The sequence below is a fragment of the Venustampulla echinocandica genome, assembly GCF_003357145.1.
Source record: "Venustampulla echinocandica strain BP 5553 chromosome Unknown scaffold_14, whole genome shotgun sequence".
In the NCBI taxonomy this organism is placed as follows: domain Eukaryota; kingdom Fungi; phylum Ascomycota; class Leotiomycetes; order Helotiales; family Pleuroascaceae; genus Venustampulla; species Venustampulla echinocandica.
Window position 1 is genome coordinate 208,527 of NW_022474219.1, and position 24,590 is coordinate 233,116.

Genomic DNA, 24,590 nt, shown 5'->3' on the forward strand with positions numbered 1-24,590 from the left:
ACAGTGGCGAGGTCCTTCTTGTTCATGCTTCCCTGTATGTCCTGGCAGAAAAGTGGGGAGTTAACAGTCTGAAGATGTTGGCTTTATCAAAACTCTACTAAACTCTGAGCACACTCTGCCCCGACGCGTCAAAAGTTCAAGAAGTCATCGATCTTGCGCGATATGCGTACTCGGATGGTTTGACTCCAGATTTAGAGACTGAGATGGATGGATTGAGAAAGTTGATCTGTCTATACATAGCTGCTAACATCGAGGTAGTCTCGGAGCATGCTTCGTTCATGGATTTGATTGAGGATGGGGCGCCTTTGTGCGGGATCTTTGGAAGCGCGTAGTGCCCAGGAGTCTATCTCAAGGGATGAATCATTAAATCATTGAAGATGAGCCCGCGTGGGAGCCGCCGCAGAATGGTGCATAGAAAGATGCAAGAAAGTGGTATTCAAGGCGAGTAAGATGGCGAAGCACCATAAATGAATGAAGAGGTTGATATCGAAAGGAGACATGAGACGCAACGCCATTACTGGGAATTATTGATGAGTTATTCAGATAATTGACATGCTGAAAGTTGTGAATGTAGTTCAGATAGGAAGTTTCCGAGTTCTTTGGACCCAGCTAGTTCGCACGCATTACGGGATATATTGCTCTAGCTTGGAAATAGAGGACTCATCGGACGCAAGCTAGATCTGTTGAGAAGATAAAACAAGAAAATTTAGAGAAGCGGAAGACGGTTGAGATATTCTGGTTATCGTGATTCGGCAATTATATAACTGGGATCTCAGGAGCAGGTGAACATTTTGGTTCCAAGTGAACACTTCTCCTAGGAAACTTCTACCGTTTGGAACAGAATGGAAAAGCAAAGAAAGGCAATTTTAGTGAGTATCCATAAAAATCAACGTTCGAGATGAGGACTAACTTTTCAAGCAAACATCCCAGTACAGAAAATGCTAATTACTCATTAACTTTCCACCGTGATCTCAGCTCTCTCCATATCACCCAATAACCTCCTCCAAACTTGTGTACCCTCCTCCTCCTCCTCACCCCCACCTAAAGTCGCCCGATTCCCAATAACGATAACTCCCCTTTTTGCTCTCGTGAGTACAACGTTCAACCTTCTCAGGTCTTTTAGGAACCCAATTTCACCATGCACGTTACATCTGACAGTGACGAAAATGACGATATCTGCTTCTCTTCCTTGAAAACCGTCGATCGAGAAAACTTCAACGTTTGGAAACAGAGATGTGAGTGATTTAAGAGCGAGAACCTGCGCGCTGTAAGGAGTCAAGACTGCTATGGATGGTGGGGATGGTGGTATCGGGGAGGATGAAGGTGATGAGGGTACAGTGTTAAGAAGGGTGCAAATTTTATTGCACAAATCAGTTTGGCCCTTGTTTCTTTTTGATTTACCTCCTAGATCTTCTGGAGTTGTGCATTCTAAAAATATGAGCCTTTTCTCTGCCTTCTCACCGACAGGCCATGGAAACGCGGACGGTGGTAGAGGTCTGCTGTTGTTGGAAATTCCAGTCCGGAGTTTACCCTCGTAAAACTCGCGAGAGCTGAACGCGCAGATGGACGAGTGCATTCGGTATTGCGTGTCTAACATTACCTTTGCGACCGAACCGGAGGCTGTCCCATCCCGAAAGACCGAACCCGACTGGGTGTCCTGTTTATACAACCTTTCGAAGAGGGAAATATCAAACCCCTGCAAAACGGCATGTTTCTGAATGGTGGCTCCAAGTTGGACATGATCACCGACAAGAATTGCCTTCCTGCACCCCTTAACGAGCGGAACAAGAGATGCAGGTTCGGTTTGTTGGGAAGCTTCATCAACAATAACGGTATCAAAGATCTCAGAACGTAAGAGTCCAAGTCCAGACCCAATACAAGTCGTAAAGATCAGCTGGCATCGTTTTATCTGGTCACGAGCTTTATTTAGGGCAGAGTAGCTGGTATAGAGTTCTTTCCCCATCATTGCATCACAGGTATACTTGACAAGATCTCCCGCAACTTTACGAATCTAATGAAGTCAGAATCAGACAAGTCCTGAGAGAATAGGCACTTACATCCGTAGACACTCGAAGCGGCAGTGGGTTTGCACCACCAAGTAGGCCCTCTTTTGCCGCTTCATCCAAGTACTTCCTCATCACGTTGTCAACCGCGTTATGGGTCGGCGCGGTGACCAAAATTCTCCTCGTTCCTGACGTTTGGAGCTGTTTGATGATCTCGACGATTGTGTGAGTTTTTCCCGTGCCTGGAGGGCCCCACAAGCACACTAGTGAATACTCAAGAGCGGTCTCAACCGCCTGGTTTTGGCTTTCGTTCAATCTTGCAATTCTATTATAGGCAGAAAAGTGTTTGTCTGAAACGTTCAAAGTCTCAATTCCAAGAATTTCGTCCGCAATTGAGCAGCAATTGTCTTTTTGCGAGTAGAAATTGCGAACTGCATCAAACATAGTCTTTGACGTTACGAAGGATCCACACTTCTTAATTTCCCAAGAACATTCCTCGAGAAATTGGGGCAAAGGATGAAAGCAACGAAATTCTGCCGAACCTGGTTGGCTTGATTTGACGAGCGCATCCATAGAATAGGGTTTCGCGGTGACACTGTTACTAGGTGAATTGGCTACTGTTAAACGAACGTGGTCGGAAGTGTTAAACATCCCACTGGGTGCATCAATTCTAATTCGTGTCTTCACGACAGGGAAACTATCCATCCATCCGGATGCCTTCAATTCTAGGAGCATAGATTCTGGCCTGTGTGACTCGTCTGCCTCGTCAATGTGGTCAAGAGCGATTCCGAAGAGATTTTGCGCAAATCGTTGTACCAATACCTGATTTCCAGAGAGAAGTCTCGAAGCTTCTGGTTCGAGACAACCTAGAATCAAGTCCAAAGCTATGGTAGGAGACCGAACAGACAGCGACATGAGCTCAACCAAGTCCGAGAAGTTATCAAAAGACATGGAGCCGATCTGTGACAAAACCTTCTTGAATGGCTCTACCACGAGTTCTCCAATGCTATTTGCCGAGAGTATATGAGCTTTTAGAATAGCTGGTGATGATTCTTCCAGGAGGCGATAAAGATCCAAGGGGAGTTTTACCCATGATTCTGACCGAGAAAAGGCAACTGATAAGAAAGGGGCTCGCCTAAGAAATGCGACCATCGCCCGCAGTGGGATCATGGAGATCCCCTTGCACTCCTCTTTAACAAATTGTGTCATCAAATGCTTGAAGATATCGAGAAGCATTCCATTCTCTGCTCTTTCAGACAGCCAGCTAAATATTTCAGTATACTGGTCTTCCGAATCTACAGAATCGAGGGTAGTAAAATGCTTCTGTTTGACGATTTGCTTGATGTGTTCAGGCACTTCGCTCCAGTTGACATCTTTCAGCTTCGGAATGCTGTATTCTTTCGCATTCTTCTCGAATAGAGGCATGACATGGTTGGTATCGACAAATTCCAACCAAAGATCGAGATTCAACATCGATTTCACATCTTTGTTACTAATGACATATATTTCCTGTCGCATATTAGCATACCTTTAGACATAAAATTCAACTTGCATACTGCTCCAAGGACACCATTTCGATTGACCCTCCCAATATGTGTTTGCAATCGTCTGCTAAACTTGTCAAGAGCAATGCTGGCTCTACAATCAAAGTTCTGCCCGCTGTCGATAGTCGCCTGTCGTCCTTTTCTCCAAGCGCGGGCGCTTTCTTGGTTCCGGTAACTACTATCATCCGATGCACCTTTCGTGATGAATATCCAAGAGTTACCTCGCTTCAGCTCGAACAGCTGAAAGGTGTTGCTATCACAGTAGAGACGATAGTTCTTCTTGGTGGGAACAGCCTGACGGTAGGATGACTCGTCTCCTTTGGAATGTGGAAATGCAAACAACCGTACACGATTATCAACTTGACACTCCTCAGCCCGTTCAATCTTTTGGGGCACATATATCGCTAGAGTTAGTCGCTCATCTACTCGAATCACGATGAGCTTCCGATGAAAGAGTTCCAGAGATCTTGCGGTGACATCAAGGAATGTCGCCAGTCTGTCCCGAGTTGAGTCATAGATACATTTCCACTTCAAGCCTGGGTAGTCGAGCTTAAAAGGTGCCAGCTCTCTGCTTGATATGAGGCTGGATTGGCAGAGCGCATTGGAAATCATGCTCAAAGCTTCAAAGGTTGGGGGAATTTGATTCAAAGTCCAAGATTTTTCTTCGGCGGTCAAGAGATTGAGGTCAAATAAGTGAAGGAGGTCCATGAGATCATTCCTATTCTTTCGACACCATTTGTATGTCAGCTTGATTAGCTCAAATTCTGAAATGGCCATATTTTCCCGTGCCATCAGAAGCTCCATCGCATCGAAAGTGAAGCCGTCATAGTTGAGAGCGCGGGTCTGACGGGCTTGGACGATATTCTTGGCCTCATTGTGCAGCACATCGAGAATAAATGGAGGATCCAGAGGAGAAGGTTGAAGGGGGCTTTCAAGATCGTTGGGTACCTTGATTCGATTTCCATCAACGCACATCGAAAAGAGACGATTCAATTGTTGGCACTCAGGAGACATGGGACCCTTGGATCTTGCCCAGTCTAGGTAAAGATTCTTGACTCTTCCCAGTGATGCATTCGTATATTTGGCAAAGTAGACAAGACGATCATCATCAGTAATAGGCTTGAAGGTGACAGCTTCTTTTCCGCCTGGGTACTGAGCCGCTTCGGAGACCTTTTCTGGGATCAGATCGGTGTCCCAACAAACGAAGACTATGAGGATGGTTAGTGATTCTATCAATTAGAGGGAGGCTAGTGACTTACATGTATCTCCATCCAAGTCCCCTCCAGACATCAAATCAGCCGTTGGTCTCGTTCCGCGAGTGGGGAATACGATGCAATCAACAAGATGGGAAAGTTCATCTCGTTCCACAGCCTTGAGCTTTTGCAAATCTCCTGGATGTAAGCACGGATTTCTCGTAACTAAAACATCCATGCCTTTCAGCGTGTAAGGTTGGCCATTTCCATCCATCGTAACTTTCACTGCACATTCTCCTTCCTTTAGCACATCCCATGCATCACAGATGCCAAAGAGTAGCCTCGAATTTGGAATCAATATCCGGCATCTCTGTTCGTCTCTCTTGTTGATCATCCGGTCATACTCGGAATTCACAAGCTTGGTTATGGTTTGTTGTACGGTTTCAAAACCATCGATCAAGACTTTCTCTGCAAGCTCCGGCTTGTTTATATACGTAAGAAAGCGAAATGCTGGTATCGGATGCTGTGTGGCGTTTGAAAGAAATTCAAGGTGCTCTGCTTGCTTTCGGAGAAGAGTGGATTCTTGAATCCCAAGTGAGTGAAGCAAAAGTACCACTTCATCGTTCAAATTGCCAAAACAGTAGGGCTAGGACGCATTAGGTTGTTCTTGTTCAGTATTACAGAGAGAAGAGAGGAATAAGCTACCTTTGAATGCTCGACAACCGAAAAAGAATGATCATCACCTCCATGAAACTTCTTCATCGACTTCCTGAATTTCACCCAAGTCTGAATTTCCATGCGCGAATCTAACATGAGCACACCTTTGTAACCACGATATCGTATTTGGAATACCGATGGGGTGTATCTCATATTTCGGAACGCGATTTTCAAGATCCTTGAGAGCTCATGAGCGAGGTGTTTCGATATCAACCCACATCCATCGGTAAAAATGTAATCCTGGGCTTCAATATCTGGGATATCTTGACAGCGGGAAGGGTCCAGATTGATGGCAGTTTTGGCAACCGAGAACAGGAGTCCAATCCGCTTGGACTTTTTGGCTACGGTCTTCATCTTCGTAAAATCACCCAAGCCCTCAACCAGTTTCGAAACTTCTGGTGCCGGCGCAGCATAGAGGAAGCATGTTCGCGACTTCAATTGACTGTTGCTGTGACCATAGAAGTTGTAGTGAATACTATTCAGGTGTATGCCAGCTCTAAGAAGCCTGACAATGTAATCGGATGATTCTCGGGCTGTCGCTGGCTTACTTCTTTGCTCCTCTGCTGCATCGGTGGTAAGTATGGGGACTCGTAGCTTGAAATCGGCGAAGGAGATGCTGATGAACTGATCTAGACGGCCTATTATTGCTCGGTTTGGTGAGTATTGCTGTAATCTCAGCGTCATCTCATGTTTGGTACTGTTCGAGATCAGAGAGATGGACTTGATCAAGTTCTCGTGATTGGTCTTTGACGCGGGGGGCAGACGTGGAGCCTCGTATATCCAAGCTTGGTCCTCAAGCTGGATTGACTCCTGCAGCACCTGCTGGAATGCTTTCAAGTTCACCTTGGCCATTTTGGTGTCGTTCAAGGACAGGGCGACTTCTCGAGAAGAAATCCGTTGTTCTTGACACCTGGATAAAAGGCGTGCAAGTTTGACGTTGTGTAACAACCACCCACTTTCTGGCGAGAGATGATTGGTAGTATCTGTCCGTAGCGACATTGGAGGTCTATGGAGATTTGAAGTCAAGTGTCGAAAGTGAGATTCAGAGGAAATAGGCCTGAACTACCTGAAAATCACAACCATGGCCGATTCCAAAGCTCTCCGCCATATATACATCGTGGGTGCTCAGAATACCGGCAAAACAACACTTGTGAATGCCCTCGAGGCTGCCTTCGCCAAGAACACATCAGAAATCCAACCCCGAGCCATCAAAGAAGTCGCAAGAAACGTCTTGATAAAACACAAATTCACGGCCGAATGTATCAAAACATCCCCCTCGCGAGCTTTTCAGTTACAGGAACTCATTCTGAAGGCTCAATTCGATGCTGAACGCGGGGTATTGGAGCGTGATGGATGGTTTATCTCAGACAGATCTGCCATCGATCCCATCGTCTATGCTCGCAAGTATGTGACCGAGGAGGCATCAATCCAGTTGAGGCAATCCACGGAATGGTTGCAATTGAAGGAGAGGATGAAAGATTCCGTCGTTATCGTTTGTCAAGCTGGTGCAGATTGGCTCTTGGATGACGGAGTTCGGTTGATGCCAGAGAATCGGGAGGCATGGATTCAATTCGATCAACTGTTTTGTAGTTGTCTCGATGAGTGGGGATTGGGTTATGAGGTGATGCCCTGTACTTTGACCGATATTGATAAAAGAGTGGAGTTTGTATTGGAGAGATGGAGGTCGGGAGGAACACTAGAAAGGACTTAGTGGCTGTGGGATTGAGGGAGACTCGTCTAGTGAAAACTTGAAGTAGAATCGTTACTTTTTCCTTTCTACATCTTGCATTATGCAATAGTTTGGCCAATAGTAGCTGTTCTGCCCAGTACAAGAAACTTCATTGACTGGAGAGATCTTAGCTGCTCGTTTCAGTATCTAAGAGCGGCAGTTCGTGCAACCAAATGAGCTTTTTTCTGGCGGTGTGATGAACCTTTGAAGACTGTTTCAACGTTTTGCTTGAGGTAGGCGGCTACGCCCTCTCCCTCATGGTATTGGAGTCTGGGGTACTTTGAGAAGCATCGACGAGTAGCGCAGGGAATTTCTACTATTGTCAAACCCCGATATAAGGATCATGTGATATAAGGATACCCCATTTTTAAGAATATCTTTACTGGTCTCAGCGGATTTAAGGTGATTACTAAGGATATTCTCTTTTATTAGGATATCCTAAGCTGTCCATGGGCCCAAACCTCGAATCCTACCTAATCTATCCTTATAGCTATAGCTATAGCTGATTCAGCACCTCAAAAGTGTCAAGCTATTACTAATTTAGAGCAACGTAGTATACGTCGCCGTCGCGATACAACTAGTGAGACTCAGAAAGATCTAATTACGTAGTGCGCAGCACAGCCTTCTAGCAGGCCCCTTAACCAAGGCCAGATATCGACAATTCTCTCTCCTGCCTACGCGTGTCTTGACACAGACCCTCGAACGATCTCGCAATTGGTCTCTAAACGATGCTTTAACGGCGATTACCCAGACCTCGAAGACGCGCCATTCTATTGGCAGCAGCAGATGCAGAAGAAGAGGGCTATAATTACAGGGGATATTCCTAGGGCACAAGCACGCCAGATTTGGAATCGTCTTCCGCAATATAACGAGAAGGAGGAGCCTAGGTGGTCGAATGGCTGACTAGATCTATTCAAGAGGTGTTATATTATCAAGGAGTACAAACAGCATGGAGAAGGAGCATCCGCAGAAGCCAATACGCTATTAGCTAATCAATAAATGGACGATCTACGCCTCGAGTGCTCGAATTACCATCCTTGCGGTATCTTTAATATCGACGAAACGGGCTTGTTTTGGAAGCTACAACCAGATCGCTCTCAATGGGCCATTTTGTGCCACGACGTGCTGGTAAACTTATGTTTGTCCCTGTACACGGAGTATCGCCGACATCCATTAGACAGCCACTTCTAAAGTCCTGATCGGATTCACGCGGTCTCTGGTTTTCATTGCGTTGAATTCGCTCGACCGTTACGACGGTAATACAGCACGCGAGCTTCTCAAGAAGGGCGAGCGCGACGTGCTCAAGTAGTTTGGCGCGTATGTCGTCCCTAGTGGGTCTATTGTTACCACCTCTCCGCCCGAGGCATTCGCTCTGCACCTCCATATGACCGGCCTCCTCCGATTCCTACTCGAATACGTTGGAGGAAAGGAGAAGGAGGATCCCCGGCAACACTGGCGTGATCCAAAACATACCGCTAACGATAACGCTCACATATACCGTTTCGTCCTCGGCGGCGTTGAGGGACCTAACTATTTCGGAAACTTCAACCTACAAGAAATATTCAACGCGCTTTCGAAGTCCCCTCTCTTTACCGGTGCCACAACTCCGCAGGGTTTCATGCGATGGAGTGAAGCGTTAATGGCTTATCTCCCCGTTGGATTTCAAGAAGGATACCTGGTTGGTTCCCTCGCCGGCATCTCCAGCCAGTACTAATTTGCTCCAGGGTGTTCCAGCGAAGGTACTGCACAGCGTGGGCTTGGGCCCTGTGGAGATAGTTCGCCTTCAAATGTAATGCAGGGACGGACGCGACTTAATTTCAAATGTGTGTATATCTTTTGGCAAGATTTTCGTCGCCAGTCGAACAAGTTGGCTAGCTAATCTATGTGAGCGTCATCACACCTGTCGTCATCCATAATGCTGAACTCCTTTCGCTGTCCTCAATACATAAGAGGGCAAAATGAGGCTATAATAACAACAAGCGCCGCCGCTTCTACGACCTCACAACCAACACCGCCCGGCCCAACCATGACCGGCTCGCCCGCCGACTGCAACAAGTAGGCTGTTGTGACTGACGGTCTGTCCTACACGGATATAGCGAGCTAGGCGGGGCTTACGTTGAAACCGTTTTTGGCGTAGAACCCGGCTGTGAGTAGCGATTGTATGACGAATTATTAGTTGGGGGAGGCATATTGTGTTGGTGTTAGTGCCTAGGTAATTAGTAGGGAGGCGATTAATGCTGCTGGCTGGTAACATCTTTGGCAGTTTCTTTGATATTTTGACCGTACGGGGAATAAATATATGGACAAGGATCGTTTGATGAACAAGAATGGACCCTTTCGTGCTTGTCGGTACCTAGGTAGCTGTGAGCGCAATTGCGGGCCTTTCGTTGCGACGTTGAAAATACTTATGGGTCTGTTCTACCTGCCTGCCCTGTTGATTCTGTGCCTACCGACCTACCTACCTACTCTCATCAGATATAGACATCCGGATCTTGCTCCCTCTCCCCCACAAACTCAACCGCTTTCCACTCCATGTTCTCCCCGTCCCCGCCCACAAGATCCTCAAACGCCCTAATGATTTCGTCTTCCGGCCTCCAGTCCTCACCGACTTGCCACGTGACTGTCCCTTTCCCATCTCCTTGAGGCGCATCGTATCTCACCCCCCATCGGAACATAACGGTCTCCTCATCATCAGTCGAAGGAGGCGCGTCATCACTCCCTTCATACTCTTGCGCCCGCTCCTCGGAGGGCCGCCAGGTAAGCCACGTAAACAGCTCGGCGTCTTGAAGGGAGGGCATCTTTTGCTGTTGGAGCGACGAGGCAAAGGCCAAGAGCAAAGGGTTGATGCGCTCCGCGATGGGGAGCGTACGGAACATGTCAGGTTGGCGGTGGTCGTATATGTCCTCGTCGCCCCAGTACTCGTCCTGCTCGTCGGACCACAAGGCATGCGTCTCGTCGTCGTCGTCGTCGTCGTCTTCCTGGCCGGGCGGGTAGTGCTCCTCTCGCGTGATGGCGAAACCTGCCGCGTGGGGATCTTCGCCTCTCGGGCCGGAAAAGTACCAGCTGCCGTCAGGCGCGCACGGGTGGAATTCTACCTTGAGGTGCCGCATTTGTGGCCATGACAACCCGTCGCCCCCGGACGGGAAAAGATCGGGGGTGATGAGCGCGCAGATGTCGAGCTCCTCCAGGCGACTCCCCAGGTCCCGCAGCCCAAGAGACACAGGGTCCATGCCATCAAACTCGGTAGTCGACGACGACGACGACGCGCCAACAAGGTCGGGCATCTGCGCCGCTTGGTCCGTCTCGTCCCCGCCGGGGTCGGGCTTCCAGAACCAGAGACGGGCCTTGGTGAGGGAGGAGGGCAACAAGAAGGGCATGACATGGCGCACCCCCCGCCCGAACTCGGCGCGGTCATCGCGCCAAGGCCCTTCCCAGACGCGGGCAAATCGGCGCGCCGCCCGGGATGCGAAGGCCATGGGAAGGCGCTCCCATAACCACGGGCAGTCCAGCTCGCGAAGGTGCGGGAGGCGGGTGGCGAGTTCGAGGGGCGTGCGCAAGGAGACGGGCCGCATGTGGGCCGTATCCGAGGAGTACGCAGCCCGATCCGGGAAGACGCGCAGTTGGGTGCCGCGGGTGAGAAGAGGGAGGCGGTCCGGGTTCTTGACGGTGAGGCGGCGGGTGTGGAAGGTGCGGTGCAAGCAGTCCGGGTAGATGTCGAAAGACTGGTTGACGATGCGGATGACGACGGGCCGAAGGCCTTCGCCTTGGCGAATGAGGTCCAGCTCGTCGGCGGACTGTTTGTCTGCCATGTCCTCCAGGCTGCGCACTGCGTGGAAAAAGGCGTGCACTTGGGCGGAAAAGTGGGCGTTGACGGCCTCGAACTCGGCGGGCGGCTCCCTGCACGCGAGGGGCGCGCTAGGCAGGTTGAGAAGCAGGGGCATTGTCGCGTCGAGATCGAACGAGTTCAGGCCGGCGTAGAGGCGCGGTATGCGCGCGTTGTAGGCGCGGACGAGTTCGAGGAGGGAATTGAGCATGGCGTCTTGGGAGGGCGCCGTGGCTAGGATGTGTTGGGACGCCATCGTGAAGATGATCTCCGTACCCCGTACCGCCGCGATGGCTGACAGGTGTTGTGTGATACTGTGGAGGATCAAGTTACCTAGGTAGGCTGGCAAGATCAAGCTTTTTAGTACGCCATCTGGAAGTGGTTCAGGTGGGGCTCCGGCCTGTTTTCTTCGATTTGCATAAATTCACGGTGTCTCCCAATAAATTCCACGAACTGTTTCCGCCGTTCGCCAAACTGCCTCGCAGCTTAATCCACGGAACGAGATGTGGAAAGATTATATACTGAAAGACCGAGATTTCAGTAATCCCTCCTAGAAGAGACTACCCTTCGCTCAGCGTTGCAGAAACAATACTGTTTAGAAGATCGTTTATGAGTAAGATATATATCGAGATTTCTATTCTAATTGTCACGAATGCAAATAGGAGTGCCTTGTAATTAAGGAACTATCTCTCTATTCGACTATAATCGTATATTCTAAATATTTTATATATTATTTGTTATTTATTATTAGGAATTGTCGTTGTCTACTACGACGTCTTATCTGTCTCCTTGTATATAACAGTGTATTATCACACACTAATCCTGACATGAAGAAAGTCTATTTCCGTTTGGAAAGGTGGGCAGAGCTACTTTACTAGTAGTTCTTGGTGAGTCAAGGTGACCGATATATAACCGTATTGCTGTAGCGCACCAAAAGCCGAAGCGAGTTGGATTTCGGTGTGTCCTGGCGCACGATTACGGCGAAGCAACTGATAAGATTAATGGCGGGTCTAGGCTCGGTAATAGACAAATTTCCGAGCTGACGTGAAGTTTAAACGCCGAAATCTCAAAACATATAAAAGGAAAACGCCATCACTCCACCACGTATGCCCTTCTATGCCCCGATCGTCCACGCCATTGCAATTGCAAGCTACAACAAACGCCCCCCCCCCCCCCCCCCCCCCTTCAATGAATATTTCTGCTTCTGGTAGCGAGCCACGGAGGGCGGGAGAAACAGGAAAACGTACCCCGAAAGCCAACAAAGCATGTATGCCCTGCCGTGCACGCAAGGTCAAGTGCGATGCCGCCGTGATTGGCCTCCCCTGCAGCAGCTGTACCAGCAGGCAGTGTGCCGAGGACTGTGTCCTGCTGGTCCGTAAAGGTCGGACCAGGTTAGTTGATTACTGATATGCTGGTTCATGGTTCATTAGGTGCGTGCTAACATAGATGGGGCTCATAGGAAAGTAATACACGTTTTACCGACTCCTAGCCATGTATGCTTTAGATGATTAGCATTGTCCGAGCTGCTTCTGTTCTCCACCTTTTCTTCTACTCCTTCGGCGACCCTTCAGAATTCCCACCAACCATTAACAGACTACAGGCATCCCAGCTACATCCAACAGTAGCCAGTTAGATAGTCTCAATCAATCCAATCAATATAAACAATCTTCCACTTCTGACCTCCTGGACTGCCAAAGCCCACGTCAGACTGAGCCAGACCTGCTCTACCTCAATATCCTAAACGACGCCGTGAAAGAAACTACAGAATCAAGTCGACATCACACCACTTCCAATACCTCCTACCGTTCAAGGCCGGAAGACAGTTTTACCCCTCGGAACTGTCTATGGACCAAGCTACCCCAATTGGACGACATTGATAATGAATATCTTGTCAAGAAGGGTGTCTTTGATCTACCTCTTCCGCACCACTTGTGAGGCAATCTTGGAACCCTCCTTCCTCCATCCTCTTTAGGTCTTCGTCTTCACTCTACTAACAGGCAAAAATAACAGAGATACCCTCATTAAGACATACTTTGACCACGTCTACCCTTTTGCTCCCATGATCAACAGAGCTGATTTCATTCGCGGCTATCAATCCGGCGACTGCTCTTTGTTCCTGCTCCGCGTCATATTGACACCAGCCAGTCTCCATGCGCCAGCAGATGTACTATCCGCCTGCGGCTTTGCCAGCCGCTCGGCCGCGCAAGAGTCGTTCTTCTCCAAGGCCAAGCTGCTCCACGACTTTGCCGCCGAAGATGACCCGTTGTTGATGCTGCAGGGATCCATCATTTTGTGCATGGTGATTCTCGACCACCCCACCGACCGGGACTTTTGCTACTGGTTCCACAACGCGATCCGTCTTGCCACCAAGCTTGACCTACGCAACACGTGCGTTTCCTACTCCTGGACTGTGACACCTGTGTCATGTATTGCAAGTACTAACTGCCTATGGACTCTCCGACAGGTGTGTTCGAGAAGACAAACCCCGCAAAATCTTAAAGTTGTACAGAAGGATCTGGTGGGCGCTCTACGTACGCCCCTCTTCTCGTCACCGTGTTTTGTTCTTCCTGCTTTATACTTACTATAGCTACGTAGTTTATAGACATTTTCCACGTCTTTGCCAATACTAGACGCTCACGACTACTCGAAAACACCTCCGCGATCAAGCCTAGGACAGAAGATGACTGGGAAGCGGAGGATGTCTCGGGAGCATCATTCGGCTTGCTATCGGCAGTCACGCCTCAGCAAAAGGCCTTGCCTGTTGTCCACTGCGAGTTGTCTCGAATATGTGCGTGTTGGATGTATTCGATTCTTTGTTCTTATTTCCTTTTCTTTTTATTTTCAATCTGTAACTGATACCACAAGCATGACTAACTCTCTTTAGTCGGACAGTGTTTGTCCATTGTGACAAACAAGCCACAGCAGGATCCTCGCCAAATGATGCACCCACTCGATGCATGGCGCAAGTCTCTCGCTGCCAAGATGCACGTGGGTGGGAACACTGGAACTGACGTGTACTATCTGAATATACAAGCCATGAGCTACAGGTTTGAGTGCATCTTGTGTCGTCTGATACGACGCTATTGGCAGCAGTCGCAACATGCGGACTGGAGAGAGTGGGCCAAACAGCGGCTTCGGTCCGCTATTCTGGAGTTGGACACGATTGCCATGAGGGTGTTGGCGAGTGGTACCCTTCAGGACTTTCCCGTGACGTTGTAGGTGCCGTCTATTTCTTCCTATTTCCCTTTTTTTTTTATAGAGATACTCTATAGAACGCACCAATAGAACTAACAGTAGCCTTGTTAGCGTAACCACAATAACTGCGCTGCTCGCTTTACATATCGAATCGGCCCTCGATCCAGCCGAGACAGACCTCGTCCGTTCCATGGCTCGGATATCCATCAGCCAGACAATGCTTGTTCTCACCCAGGGAAAAGAAATACCCGCCCTAAAAAGAGCGCTACCGGTATTTGAGGAGATTCTTGCTCAGAAAAATCTATACTTGGTTTCGCCCAACATTCTCGGTCAAGCACCTGCACAGTCGCAGTCACAAGACAACAGCATGGCGGATGCGTACGCTTCGCCGCACACACAGGTTAGCGTAGTTTCGTCTCAATTGGAGCAGTGGGAGAATAATCCGTCGTTCGGTGTGGATTTCCTAGGATTTGATTTCTTAGACGAGTGGCAGATTGAGCAACTGGATTTGACTGGTCAATATTGACATGGGTTCCCAAGAATGGGCAGCATCGAGGCACATGCATTATCTGGGGCAATGTTAACCGTATAGGAATCTATTAGCACACGGAGCTTGTCGATTCGTCCTTTCCCCCCTACAAATTTCCCGTCGTTCACTTGTAATAATACAACCTAGGCCACTGCAGTAGCCATCTTGCTCGTTTTAGACTAAGATGAGAAATATATGGCTAGGTAGCTCAAGTCCAATTGACCTGGTGTAACGATTGCTCTGACCTGGTGGCGACCGGGGCTAACGCAGGTTGATTGGGTAAGGCAGGGGCGTAGTCGCCGTATAGAACGAAGGTGATATCTAACCTGGTGGTGGTAGTATCAATGGGGTTGTGGGTTGAGTTGCGTTATGTTACTAAGTATAGGTGAAGATACTGTATTTGAGTTAAGCACAAGGCTTCTATCTACTGAGGAGATATAATGATTTATATAGAACCCATGTGCCCGTGAATCATTACAATCATCTGAATCATCGAATCCTCTTAGATGATCCGCATGCTTCAACTGATGCACTGATTCAATCAGGTGATCTCGTCTCGTAATCTACTAACATGCTCACGGTTCTCGGTGTAATGGAACTACCGAGCTCAGGCTGCAAGTCTTATTGTGTTCGTACGACCTAAGTCTTCTATCTATAATGAATTAAAAAGAAAATAAGAATACAATAGTAAAAAGAAAGTAACCTATCTATACTATGATATTAAATTCACACTTTGCATACTTTCCATCTAAAACTCCCACGCCGGCGCCCTATTACGTATTACGGAGGGCCAATAATACTGTCGGGACCAGCCTCCACTAAACAACCTATTTAGCCTCCTCCTCTAGCCCATTTGGCTCACCCCCAATCACGACGGCGTGCCGACGACGTATCATCTCCAGCACCTTTGCTGCTTCGGAAGCATACTTGCACTTGGAGCGTATCCTCGGACCGTACTTATAGAACAGAAACGGGATAGGCACGCATGCAAGCACCAGGAACGCAGGAATAGAGCTCGCCCATTGATCTCCGAGATTCGCATACATTTGGGTGGTAAACAGCGGAAATGCAGTGCCGAACAAGGACCGAATCATCGAACTGGCCGCCAGCACAGAAGCAGCATAGATGGTATCTGTACACAGGTGAGCATGTGCATTGTTGCCGGGGATCACGAAGCAAGGATCAAAACGTACAAGAGTCAATCAGGTAGCTCATCTGCGAGATGAAGACCAGGACCAGTCCACACGAGAACAGCAAGGCGCCGATAACGGGTGCGATCCAGTGCACTGAAGGATACGTCGTCCACGCAAATAGGAACAGACCAATCGGAAGGATAATAGAGCCTGCCATGGCCGTACTCAGCCTGGCTTCTGGCTCAACTGTGGCCCCCTTTGCCGCGATCGTCGCGCACAGACGCACGTAGCGTTTATTGTCCACGCCTGCCAACACCGTGGCAAGGCAGACGCCAATGGTGACGCCGACAAACGGAAGTCCGGCGGTGCCTTGGTTCCAGCCTCGAGAACCTTGGAAGACGATGGGAATTGCGGCAAAAAACATGTACAGTGTGCCATAGATGATAGACATGTACAGCGACATCAGCAAGACAATGGGTTCGCGAAACAGAAGAATCCAGGGGCGCGAGAGAGCGACTGAGAGCTCCTGCGTGAGTGTCTTAGGCGGCTTTCCCGCATCGGGTCGGGATACATAGACGTTTCCTGTCATTTTGGAGAGGGCCTTCGCTCGAGATCGCAAGATGAACGGCGCATATGTTTCGCGAGTAGTTAGCGTAGTGGCAATCCAGACCACACCGGCCAGGATGGCGATCAAACCGAGAATCCAGCGCCAGCCCTGGGTCTCGTCTAGGAAACCACCAGCAACGGGCCCTAAAAAATAAACCAAAAATCAGCAAGGGTACAAGGGCAAAAATAGTAAAAAGGCAGTATAGAAGAAGGGCATCGACCACCTACCAAGTGCAGGCCCCAGAAAAGGAGCCGTGACAAACAATCCCGTCGCCATTCCGCGCTGCTCCTTGGTGAACATGTCGGCAATAAAGCCCCCGGTATTCGTCATCGACGACGAACCGAACGCGCTCGCAAAGAAGCGAAGAACCAACAAGGACTGAATGTTGGGCGAGCACGTCGCCGCCACGCTGAACGCCGTGTACGCCATGAATGAAATCACATAAGTTGACTTGCGCCCGTACAACTCGGACAGAGGCGCCCAGATCAGCGGTCCCAGGGCGAACCCTAACACGAAGAGCGACAAGCCCAGTGTGGCCACCTCCCCGGACACGTCAAAGTGCCGCTTGACGCCCTCGATGCCGCTGGCGTACGCAGAGCTAGCAAATGTCACCGCCAACGTGGACATGGACTGGAGGACGGCAATAGCCCATTTTCGCTGCACGGGAAACCCCATAGCATCTTCGTAGTCGTTCTGCAGGTAATCGATAACGTAGGGGTCGTCGGCCGTGCCGTTGCCGGCGTAATTCTGGTTGCAGATATCGTTTTCGAGGCGTGTGCGGAGGAGAAGAGATCGGATCCAGGACATGCGTTGGGAGAAGTCCTTGCCTCGCTGGGGGAGGACGTCGTCGGCGATAGCGGGCTCGGGAAGGACGGTCATGATGAGAACGACAAGAAGGACGGGAAGACCTGTGTCGAGATTCAAGATGCGGACGGAGGAAACCCAACAAGTTTTTATACTTGGCCATCTTGCCACGGTGAGTAGAAAATCGTGCTCGCGGTTATATAATTCACCTCGGAAGTTTGGATTCGGAGTTTCAGCCTGGCAATATTGGCGAGAAACAGAAGCCCGCGGTATTATCTACGGAATTATAAAATTTCCTTCTTGGCATGGCAAAGATACATCCGCTCAGCAGGGGGCGGGCCGTTGCGACTTGTGGAGACACCTGGGGCTGCCCACCACAAGCGAGGGTGTAGCGGACCGTGATAGGGTCGCACCGGAGGGGTATATCATATCTGTCGATGTGGCCTTGGCAGTGAAGCTCCCAGTCAGCCTCACTCGTGATCCGCTTGCTACACTTGAAGCAGAACATGGTAAAACCTAACCTTTGAATCGGCCGCGCGCAACTAGACACCGGACAGCAGCCCGCTATGAGCCTCAGTACTAACTGGTATGCGACCCGACGATCGTTCTTGTAGAGTGCGACGAGGTCCCGAAGAGCAGACGGGCCTTCGGGGCTGCGGAGGGGACTGGTAGGATCAAGGTACGTGCCAAGCGGTCACGTTCAGGCATCATGTGGCGGAACGCGCCTAAGGAAATAGCGGTGGCGGTCGCCTTGGCTAAGTTCGAGAGCACCGTGGGACTGGTGATTTCGAGGTTGGCTCTGGCGGCGCTTCTTCAGCTCTTCTAGAGGGAGCCGCTGCCGTTCTATATGTAGTTTGTGCCATCGACCTTGAAGCTCTTGACTGGCCTCTTCGTCAGCCGTCTTAATCTCCTCAGTCAGTTCTTCAATCTGCTCTTCGAGGGCGACGAAATCTGGTCGGCGTTGGAGCTCGTGCCGCATTTGCGCCGGCAGCGACTGCCATTGCTCAGGGTTGCACTGCATGGACATCACGCGGAAGCTCTCGAGATGGTCCTTTCGGAGCGGCTGATTCAGGAAGCTGTTCTGCCCGTCTACGCTCCCTTCAGCTATAGAGTATATTTGTAATATTTTAGGACCTGACTGTCCGGAAAACGTCATCAGTTCCGCGTCTATAGCCGTTCGCTTACCACAAGTTAGCTGAAAGCAATTTGGGAGATGAGGGGGAGCTTACCGTTCGCGTTAACGAGCGCTTCACGTCTGATAGCATGGACGGTACAATTCAAAAAGCCGGCCCGCTAGGCAGCGCCCGAGAGCAGCGCACGTAAAAGCCTTTTGGATCTCTCCGGTTGGGCCGTTGCACCACGTAGCCTAAAAAACCGGCACATCCTGCACCTCATCGTCCCAATCCAAAATCAAGTGATCATCGTACACTGGGGATTTGAGAGCGAAAATTTCATCGTCCGCCTGGGTAATGGTTGAACGCGTCACTGGCTAGCGCCATAGCGAGAGGGAATATAATCGGATTAAAGAGGAGCGGTAGACCGGTCGTTGTCTCGAACATTGGGTGCTCTGGCCTGTTCAGTGTCAGCTGGAGCTAACAGTTTTGCAATACCGAGCGAGGGGAAGGGGGGCGGGGAGAATTCAGATCCCACCTGCTTAGCGAGTTATGCATCCCTTTGGCGGCCTCTCTCCTCCATTTCATCTGGATCGTCGAGTATCGTCGTGTATCGTCGTGCACACAGCCGTATTCGCAGTCGTTGCTACTGGAAACTTGAGGAAGGTTATCTCGTCGAAGGAAGCAACGTAGGAATTCATGGTGACGGCGGCGGCGGCGATGAAGGAGCGGATTCCCTATGGATATCAGGGCTGGCAACTGTAGAAGGTTCGTCGTTCTGTTAAGGTTCGTCGCGACAGCCGAAAGTGAAGTCAGCTGAAACAATTAGTCACCAGATACGTCAAATCCGGATTTCGGCATCGCCGAAACTCAACATATTCGTTACGAGGATTATATATCACCTCTGTTCTACCGTCTAGTTCGATCTAGGACATATAATTTAGTCTGTTCATACACCCCGTCGAATGTAGATCGCCAAGTTAAAACATCCAAGTATTTGTCGAGGAACTCCACTTCTTGGCCCCTTGCATTATGCAGTGTACCACCATGTTGAGTGAGGGTCCCTTGCTTCCTCGCCCTCCATCTCATTTTACGCGATGCTACTTCGTCTGGATTGGAAGACTAGATCGCTGTTGCCACCAATACCTAGGTCGGTTGAGGAGTAGATTTAAACCAGAAACGAACGAATCCGCACGACCCGACCCTCTGAGAAATCGTCAACAGACACTTCCCCCCCCCCCCACATCTAATAATTCCTACAACCCACCAGATCTCAGACCATGGCAAGCAAAGGATCGGTTTTCTTGATTGGCCCTGGCTTCATTGGGCTCGAAATTCTAGGGAAGCTTCTCCATGAAGGATACCAGGTTACGACACTCGTACGCCGAGAGGAAGCAAGGGCAAGCATCGAGAAGCTTGGATCCAGGACAATACTTGGAACACTCGATGATGGTAACCTCATACGTGATAACGCTGCGGCTGCTGATATCACGATACACGCGGCGACCGCTGACCACCAACCATCAGTTGATTCTGTCCTCAACGGAATCGCAGATCGCGCCAAGAGCGGAAAGAGTTCAATCTACATCCATACCAGCGGGTGCAGTGAAATCACTGACAATTCCAACGGCGAATATGTCTGCGACAAGATATATACTGATGACACACCGAAAGATATTGATGGCGTGGCTGACAACGCTCCGCATCGATCCATCGACCTGGCAATCCTCAAACGCCGCAAGGAACTTGGAGCCAAGGCGAAGATCTCGATTGTGTTTCCACCCTTAATCTACGGCCTCGGTCAGCAAGGACGCCTTTCGATTCAGCTCCCAACCATGGCGCGCTTCGCGATCAAGCACGGCTACGCAGGCTACGTCGGCAAAGGAAAGGCACTCTGGAGTCATATTCACGTATCTGATTTGGCACGGGGATACATGACCATCCTACACTATATGGAATCCACAGCCGGAGTGGAGGTTTTGCAGAATCCATATTTCTTCATCGAGAACGGAGAGGAATATTCATGGGAGAGATGTGCTGCGGAAATTGGGAAGGCACTCTATAAGGCAGGCAAAATACAGGATCCAAAACCCAAGGAGATCACCCCGGATCTGTATAGCTATATCTTTGGGGATTGGTCCATTCCAGTCGTTGGTCAAAATGCAAGATGCCGCGCCAACAGGCTGCGTGCTCTCGGCTGGAAACCCTCAGCGAAGAAGACTTTCGATTCTTTGGTGGAGGATGAGTTATCTATCTTACTGGCTGAGAAGACTGACTTCGCGGGTTATGCGGCTCCAGTAGCATCTTAATTCTTATTACCTCTCGGACTTGCTTTGGTTTTACTCCAAAAAGGCAACTGCATCTAGTTTTAATGAACCTCTATTCTCATACACCATTATCTATTGAATCCTAGACGGGGGTTTTAGACATCGTCCTCTTTCTCATTGCCGCCATTATCGCTTCCTCCATCTTCGCAGCACCGTCGTCCAGGTCCATATCTTCTCTCTCATACCTCATCATCCTTCGTTTCTCCCACATATACCACAAACCTACAATCAAGCATGTCACAGGAACAGTGACAACCCAGTATATCCAAAACCGTGGGGAGATTACTGATGTCATATCTTGGGCGTTTTGAAAATTGAAGAATGTCGTTGAGAATATTGACTACACCTGGTAAGATTATCGCTTCATCCGCATGTATATTAGTTGCTCACCGATAGGTATGCGCCTGGAAGGAGAACTGTTGCTAAAAGTGAGAGCCCTTTCATTGATGAAGAGTCGCGTTTTGTCGCCCAAGCGAGTCTCTTTTGGTCGCCTGCCATTTCGAAATTGAGTTTGCTTTCTCTTTGAGCGATCAAAGTGGTGAACTAAATGCCTTCTTAGTGTTTATCTGCCACCACTTATACAAGATGCTTACTGCAGCTCGTTGAAGGTCAAGTCTCTTCAAGGTAGTATTGGAGTATGTTTCCATGCCCTGCCATTTCTTACGATACAGATCTAGTCTGGACAAAATCCGGGTTTGTAGTATTTCTATACTTTCATTCCGTCTAGAGACGGATAGAATATTGATGAATTTTGTCGCAGTAAGCTCCATGGATTCCACAATTCTCAGATAAGCTTCCGGCCGCTTCCATAAAACTTGGCTGTTGCACTCCGTCAAGTCTCGATTGATAGCTTCCACGTCCATGACCCCATTCTCTACATAGTTTTCCAGGTCTGGGTCCGTCATTCTTCTAGCGATAATTGCATATTCGAGTCGGCGTAGCCAGTCTCGCGCTTCCCTTTGCTTGATTTCTGCTTTGGATGACGAATCGTGGCCGAGTATTATCAGCGGGAGTATTAGCGGATGACTGATATCTGCGATACCACTCTTGAGGTGCTTGATGCATTCTACTATATCTGAGCTTGGTGTTCCCTTCAGAAAGCCCGTGGTGATAGCAGTATTTATGTTATGGCCAAGGATCAACTCCCAACCTCGGGTATAACCTTTCTTGCGCACATCGGATTTTCTATACACTAAGTCTACACTCTGTCAGGGTGGTATTCGGATATAAAAAGGATATATCACAAACGTAAGTTTGAATCCTGATCACTCTTGACATACGACGACCAGAATAAAGGCCCAACACATGCGGACATCTCGATTGCTTCTGGCGGTAGCTGGAGGCCATTGATCATTGCGGTGTAGATTTGCGGCTCTATACTTATAGAGTTTGGGGCGAATGTCTCAGGATGACGAGAATTCTTCTGCAGACTAAAGCCCGTTCATTATTACGATGATCGGGCGTCCATTATCGGGACAGACACTCACAGGAGACGCATTCCACCTATCAATGTTACACCATCTGGAAGAATACGTTCTTGAAAAGTACCGCTTCGATTTACAAAGTCGATTATCCCTTCTGGGTCCAACGGATGTTCTTCGATTGTGTTTAAGGTTGGATCCTTAAGACTGTGAATTAGTACGGTTCCTACGATTTCAACTATGGATCAATCTTACCGAGTAAGAGAACATCTCCAAGTAAGAAGTTTCCTCTCTAACATATTTGCTACTAGAAACGCTTTGCTGGAAGTGAAAATTGGCCAGTCCGTCCATGTTGACTCGCGACAAAATGACGCGTCGGAATTTATACTTGGTGGTATTGTAAGCTAAATTCAAGAACAAAATTAGCTTTCTTGATCAGGCTGGGGAGATCTCTGCATCGTGAGATTGGGGCTGAGCAGGCGGCTCTGCAGAAGCGCAGCAATGCTCCTCTCATTGATCAGGTAAGCTAGCCAATCAACTGCGCAAATGGTTGCGAACGGAGGTAAATCACGTGGGCTCCAAGAAACCTCCCCCCTTTTCGGCATCCGATGACCCTTCACATTAAGAGAAGAAAAGACTTAACGGTTTTTTCACGTCTATTGTGGGTGCAACTCTTCTCAAGATTATTATTTCTATTAAAAATTAGCAAGCGAATGGCGGATTTGCATCAAGTCTTCAATTACACTTGTTTCTTCTCTTAATCGCCTCAATAGCATGCTCCTCACAGTTCACCGATATTCTGTCTGTATCATGCGCCACTCTCTCTCTCTCTCTCTCTCTCTTACCACACATTCAAACTCTACCAAGCGTCCGACACAAAGCCTCCAAAGAAAGCTTCACTTCCTCAAATCCTGAATCAAACGAAGAAGTAAATGAAAAACAGAAATAAGTAACCATCCATCATCCAGCGCCAAGCCTCCCTTGATTTTCGCCGCATCGCAACCACATCCTAGAAACAAGCATTCTCCCCCCTTCCCAACACTGAATATTGTACCCATTCCTCGTCAGTGATCCTTTTTGCACTGCAGTTTCTTCTGACTGGTTGAGGTGTACGATTTTGTTCAGCCCCAGCATAAGTGTTTTTACATCAATAGGGCTATGTTTATGGGGAAAGCCCGGCCGCAGCCACCACTACTATATGGTACTACAATACCACATGTCAGGCCTGCCGCCTGGAAGCACGCTAAAAAGAAATTCGTACATGTTGGGTAAGCTTGTTTCGAGTGCTTATTTTGCTTCTTTGGGCGGTGAGTGGTTAATGAAGTTTTTAGGGCTGATGTACCTTGGTGTCTTTGGAGAGGACGACTTCGTATGGGATTTTTGATCCTTTTGGTACAGTAAATTGCGGTGCTATTGTAGGTTGTGTGGAAGATAGCCTTGTTTAAAAAAAGAATTATGTCTTATATAGATCTGTCAAAGGACGTTATAATATTATTTTTCTCTTAGTCCAATCACTTTCCTACTTCTAACCTTTCTCTTTCTCTATTTCTATCTACACGTTTTGATTTTTTGGGTTGCAAATTCGAACTAATTGATATCCTCAATCCTCTTAACGAGTCGATAAATTAGCAAAATGCGCGCCATCATATTCTGTCTATTTGCAGGTACCCTCGCGGGACCAGTTGCTCAAACCATGCCACGAGATGATATTATTGGGGAGACCAACAGAGGAGCTTGCCCTTGTCCTAACCACGGTCCGGGTGGCAGTTATTTCTCAGGCCGATGTACTCTGATGACAAGAGCAAGTGGGATAAATCCATGTCTACTGTACGTCGTTCAATTTCAAGTCCTGTTTTCCAAATAACTGATCTTATTGATAGACATGTGACGGTGATACATCTATGGAGGATCATACAACAAGCGTAATCGCGTAAGTCCCGCCCCTCCAAAGAAATTCCAATACCAACATTTTATAAATAAAATAGATTACTAACACAAAAGACACAACGCCTGCTTCCAAGCATTCAAAGATAACATCGGACCAGGAGGCCAAGGACAGTGTTCTAGCATGAGCCACTGCACCACTGACGGAACAACCTTCCACATCTGCTGCCCCAAAGAGTCATCAGGTAAAGCAAAAGTCAAATCCCAACTTGACATCGGCAACTAATAAACCGTCATGGGCGGCATCAAAGTCCAAAAGCTTGAAGATGGGACCACCAAAGCGCTCAACAAACTCTACGTCGGCGAAGGAAGCTGCGATTCCAGCCAGAGCGCCAATTTCTCGGACTTTGGTTTTGTCTACGCAGACATGTAGATGGGTAACCCGGGTGATACCCAGAGGGTCGCTGGGCGGTTACCCTACCCGGCGTAAAGTTGCTGGGTAGATACCCAGAAAATCTTAGACGATGGTATGTACGGGTAACCCGGGTATCCGTGATATCCGGGTTCTT

General features: G+C 48.8%; 10 protein-coding genes across 10 annotated transcripts; 5 read left to right on the forward strand and 5 right to left on the reverse strand.

Moving 5' to 3' along the window:
- Positions 1 to 952: 952 nt before the first annotated feature.
- On the reverse strand, positions 953 to 6,309 carry BP5553_10260 (p-loop containing nucleoside triphosphate hydrolase; the record flags this gene model as incomplete). Its single annotated transcript, XM_032018883.1, has 5 exons — positions 953 to 2,011; positions 2,058 to 3,512; positions 3,560 to 4,755; positions 4,807 to 5,386; positions 5,446 to 6,309. The coding sequence occupies 5 exons, from the start codon at positions 6,307 to 6,309 to the stop codon at positions 953 to 955; spliced, it is 5,154 nt and encodes a 1,717-aa protein (XP_031864907.1).
- Positions 6,310 to 6,538: 229 nt separating this feature from the next.
- Positions 6,539 to 7,168, forward strand: BP5553_10261 (p-loop containing nucleoside triphosphate hydrolase; the record flags this gene model as incomplete). The annotated part of the gene is made up of 1 exon (XM_032018884.1): positions 6,539 to 7,168. One exon carries the CDS (start codon positions 6,539 to 6,541, stop codon positions 7,166 to 7,168), a length of 630 nt encoding a protein of 209 aa, XP_031864908.1.
- Positions 7,169 to 8,570: 1,402 nt separating this feature from the next.
- Positions 8,571 to 8,979, forward strand: BP5553_10262 (uncharacterized protein; the record flags this gene model as incomplete). The annotated part of the gene is made up of 2 exons (XM_032018885.1): positions 8,571 to 8,864; positions 8,911 to 8,979. The coding sequence occupies 2 exons, from the start codon at positions 8,571 to 8,573 to the stop codon at positions 8,977 to 8,979; spliced, it is 363 nt and encodes a 120-aa protein (XP_031864909.1).
- A 678-nt stretch (positions 8,980 to 9,657) lies between these two features.
- BP5553_10263 (Uncharacterized protein) lies at positions 9,658 to 11,265 on the reverse strand (the record flags this gene model as incomplete). The annotated part of the gene is made up of 1 exon (XM_032018886.1): positions 9,658 to 11,265. One exon carries the CDS (start codon positions 11,263 to 11,265, stop codon positions 9,658 to 9,660), a length of 1,608 nt encoding a protein of 535 aa, XP_031864910.1.
- Positions 11,266 to 12,417: 1,152 nt separating this feature from the next.
- Positions 12,418 to 14,730, forward strand: BP5553_10264 (uncharacterized protein; the record flags this gene model as incomplete). The annotated part of the gene is made up of 6 exons (XM_032018887.1): positions 12,418 to 12,439; positions 12,610 to 12,940; positions 13,020 to 13,540; positions 13,612 to 13,797; positions 13,894 to 14,224; positions 14,316 to 14,730. 6 exons carry the CDS (start codon positions 12,418 to 12,420, stop codon positions 14,728 to 14,730), a joined length of 1,806 nt encoding a protein of 601 aa, XP_031864911.1.
- Positions 14,731 to 15,560: 830 nt separating this feature from the next.
- Positions 15,561 to 17,352, reverse strand: BP5553_10265 (putative transporter; the record flags this gene model as incomplete). The annotated part of the gene is made up of 3 exons (XM_032018888.1): positions 15,561 to 15,865; positions 15,927 to 16,616; positions 16,701 to 17,352. The coding sequence occupies 3 exons, from the start codon at positions 17,350 to 17,352 to the stop codon at positions 15,561 to 15,563; spliced, it is 1,647 nt and encodes a 548-aa protein (XP_031864912.1).
- A 625-nt stretch (positions 17,353 to 17,977) lies between these two features.
- On the reverse strand, positions 17,978 to 18,542 carry BP5553_10266 (uncharacterized protein; the record flags this gene model as incomplete). Its single annotated transcript, XM_032018889.1, has 2 exons — positions 17,978 to 18,457; positions 18,507 to 18,542. The coding sequence occupies 2 exons, from the start codon at positions 18,540 to 18,542 to the stop codon at positions 17,978 to 17,980; spliced, it is 516 nt and encodes a 171-aa protein (XP_031864913.1).
- A 1,127-nt stretch (positions 18,543 to 19,669) lies between these two features.
- On the forward strand, positions 19,670 to 20,698 carry BP5553_10267 (NAD(P)-binding protein; the record flags this gene model as incomplete). Its single annotated transcript, XM_032018890.1, has 1 exon — positions 19,670 to 20,698. One exon carries the CDS (start codon positions 19,670 to 19,672, stop codon positions 20,696 to 20,698), a length of 1,029 nt encoding a protein of 342 aa, XP_031864914.1.
- Positions 20,699 to 20,798: 100 nt separating this feature from the next.
- BP5553_10268 (Uncharacterized protein) lies at positions 20,799 to 22,488 on the reverse strand (the record flags this gene model as incomplete). The annotated part of the gene is made up of 6 exons (XM_032018891.1): positions 20,799 to 21,056; positions 21,107 to 21,259; positions 21,310 to 21,914; positions 21,965 to 22,146; positions 22,204 to 22,337; positions 22,393 to 22,488. The coding sequence occupies 6 exons, from the start codon at positions 22,486 to 22,488 to the stop codon at positions 20,799 to 20,801; spliced, it is 1,428 nt and encodes a 475-aa protein (XP_031864915.1).
- A 1,467-nt stretch (positions 22,489 to 23,955) lies between these two features.
- Positions 23,956 to 24,454, forward strand: BP5553_10269 (uncharacterized protein; the record flags this gene model as incomplete). The annotated part of the gene is made up of 4 exons (XM_032018892.1): positions 23,956 to 23,964; positions 24,018 to 24,067; positions 24,139 to 24,266; positions 24,333 to 24,454. 4 exons carry the CDS (start codon positions 23,956 to 23,958, stop codon positions 24,452 to 24,454), a joined length of 309 nt encoding a protein of 102 aa, XP_031864916.1.
- Positions 24,455 to 24,590: the final 136 nt, after the last annotated feature.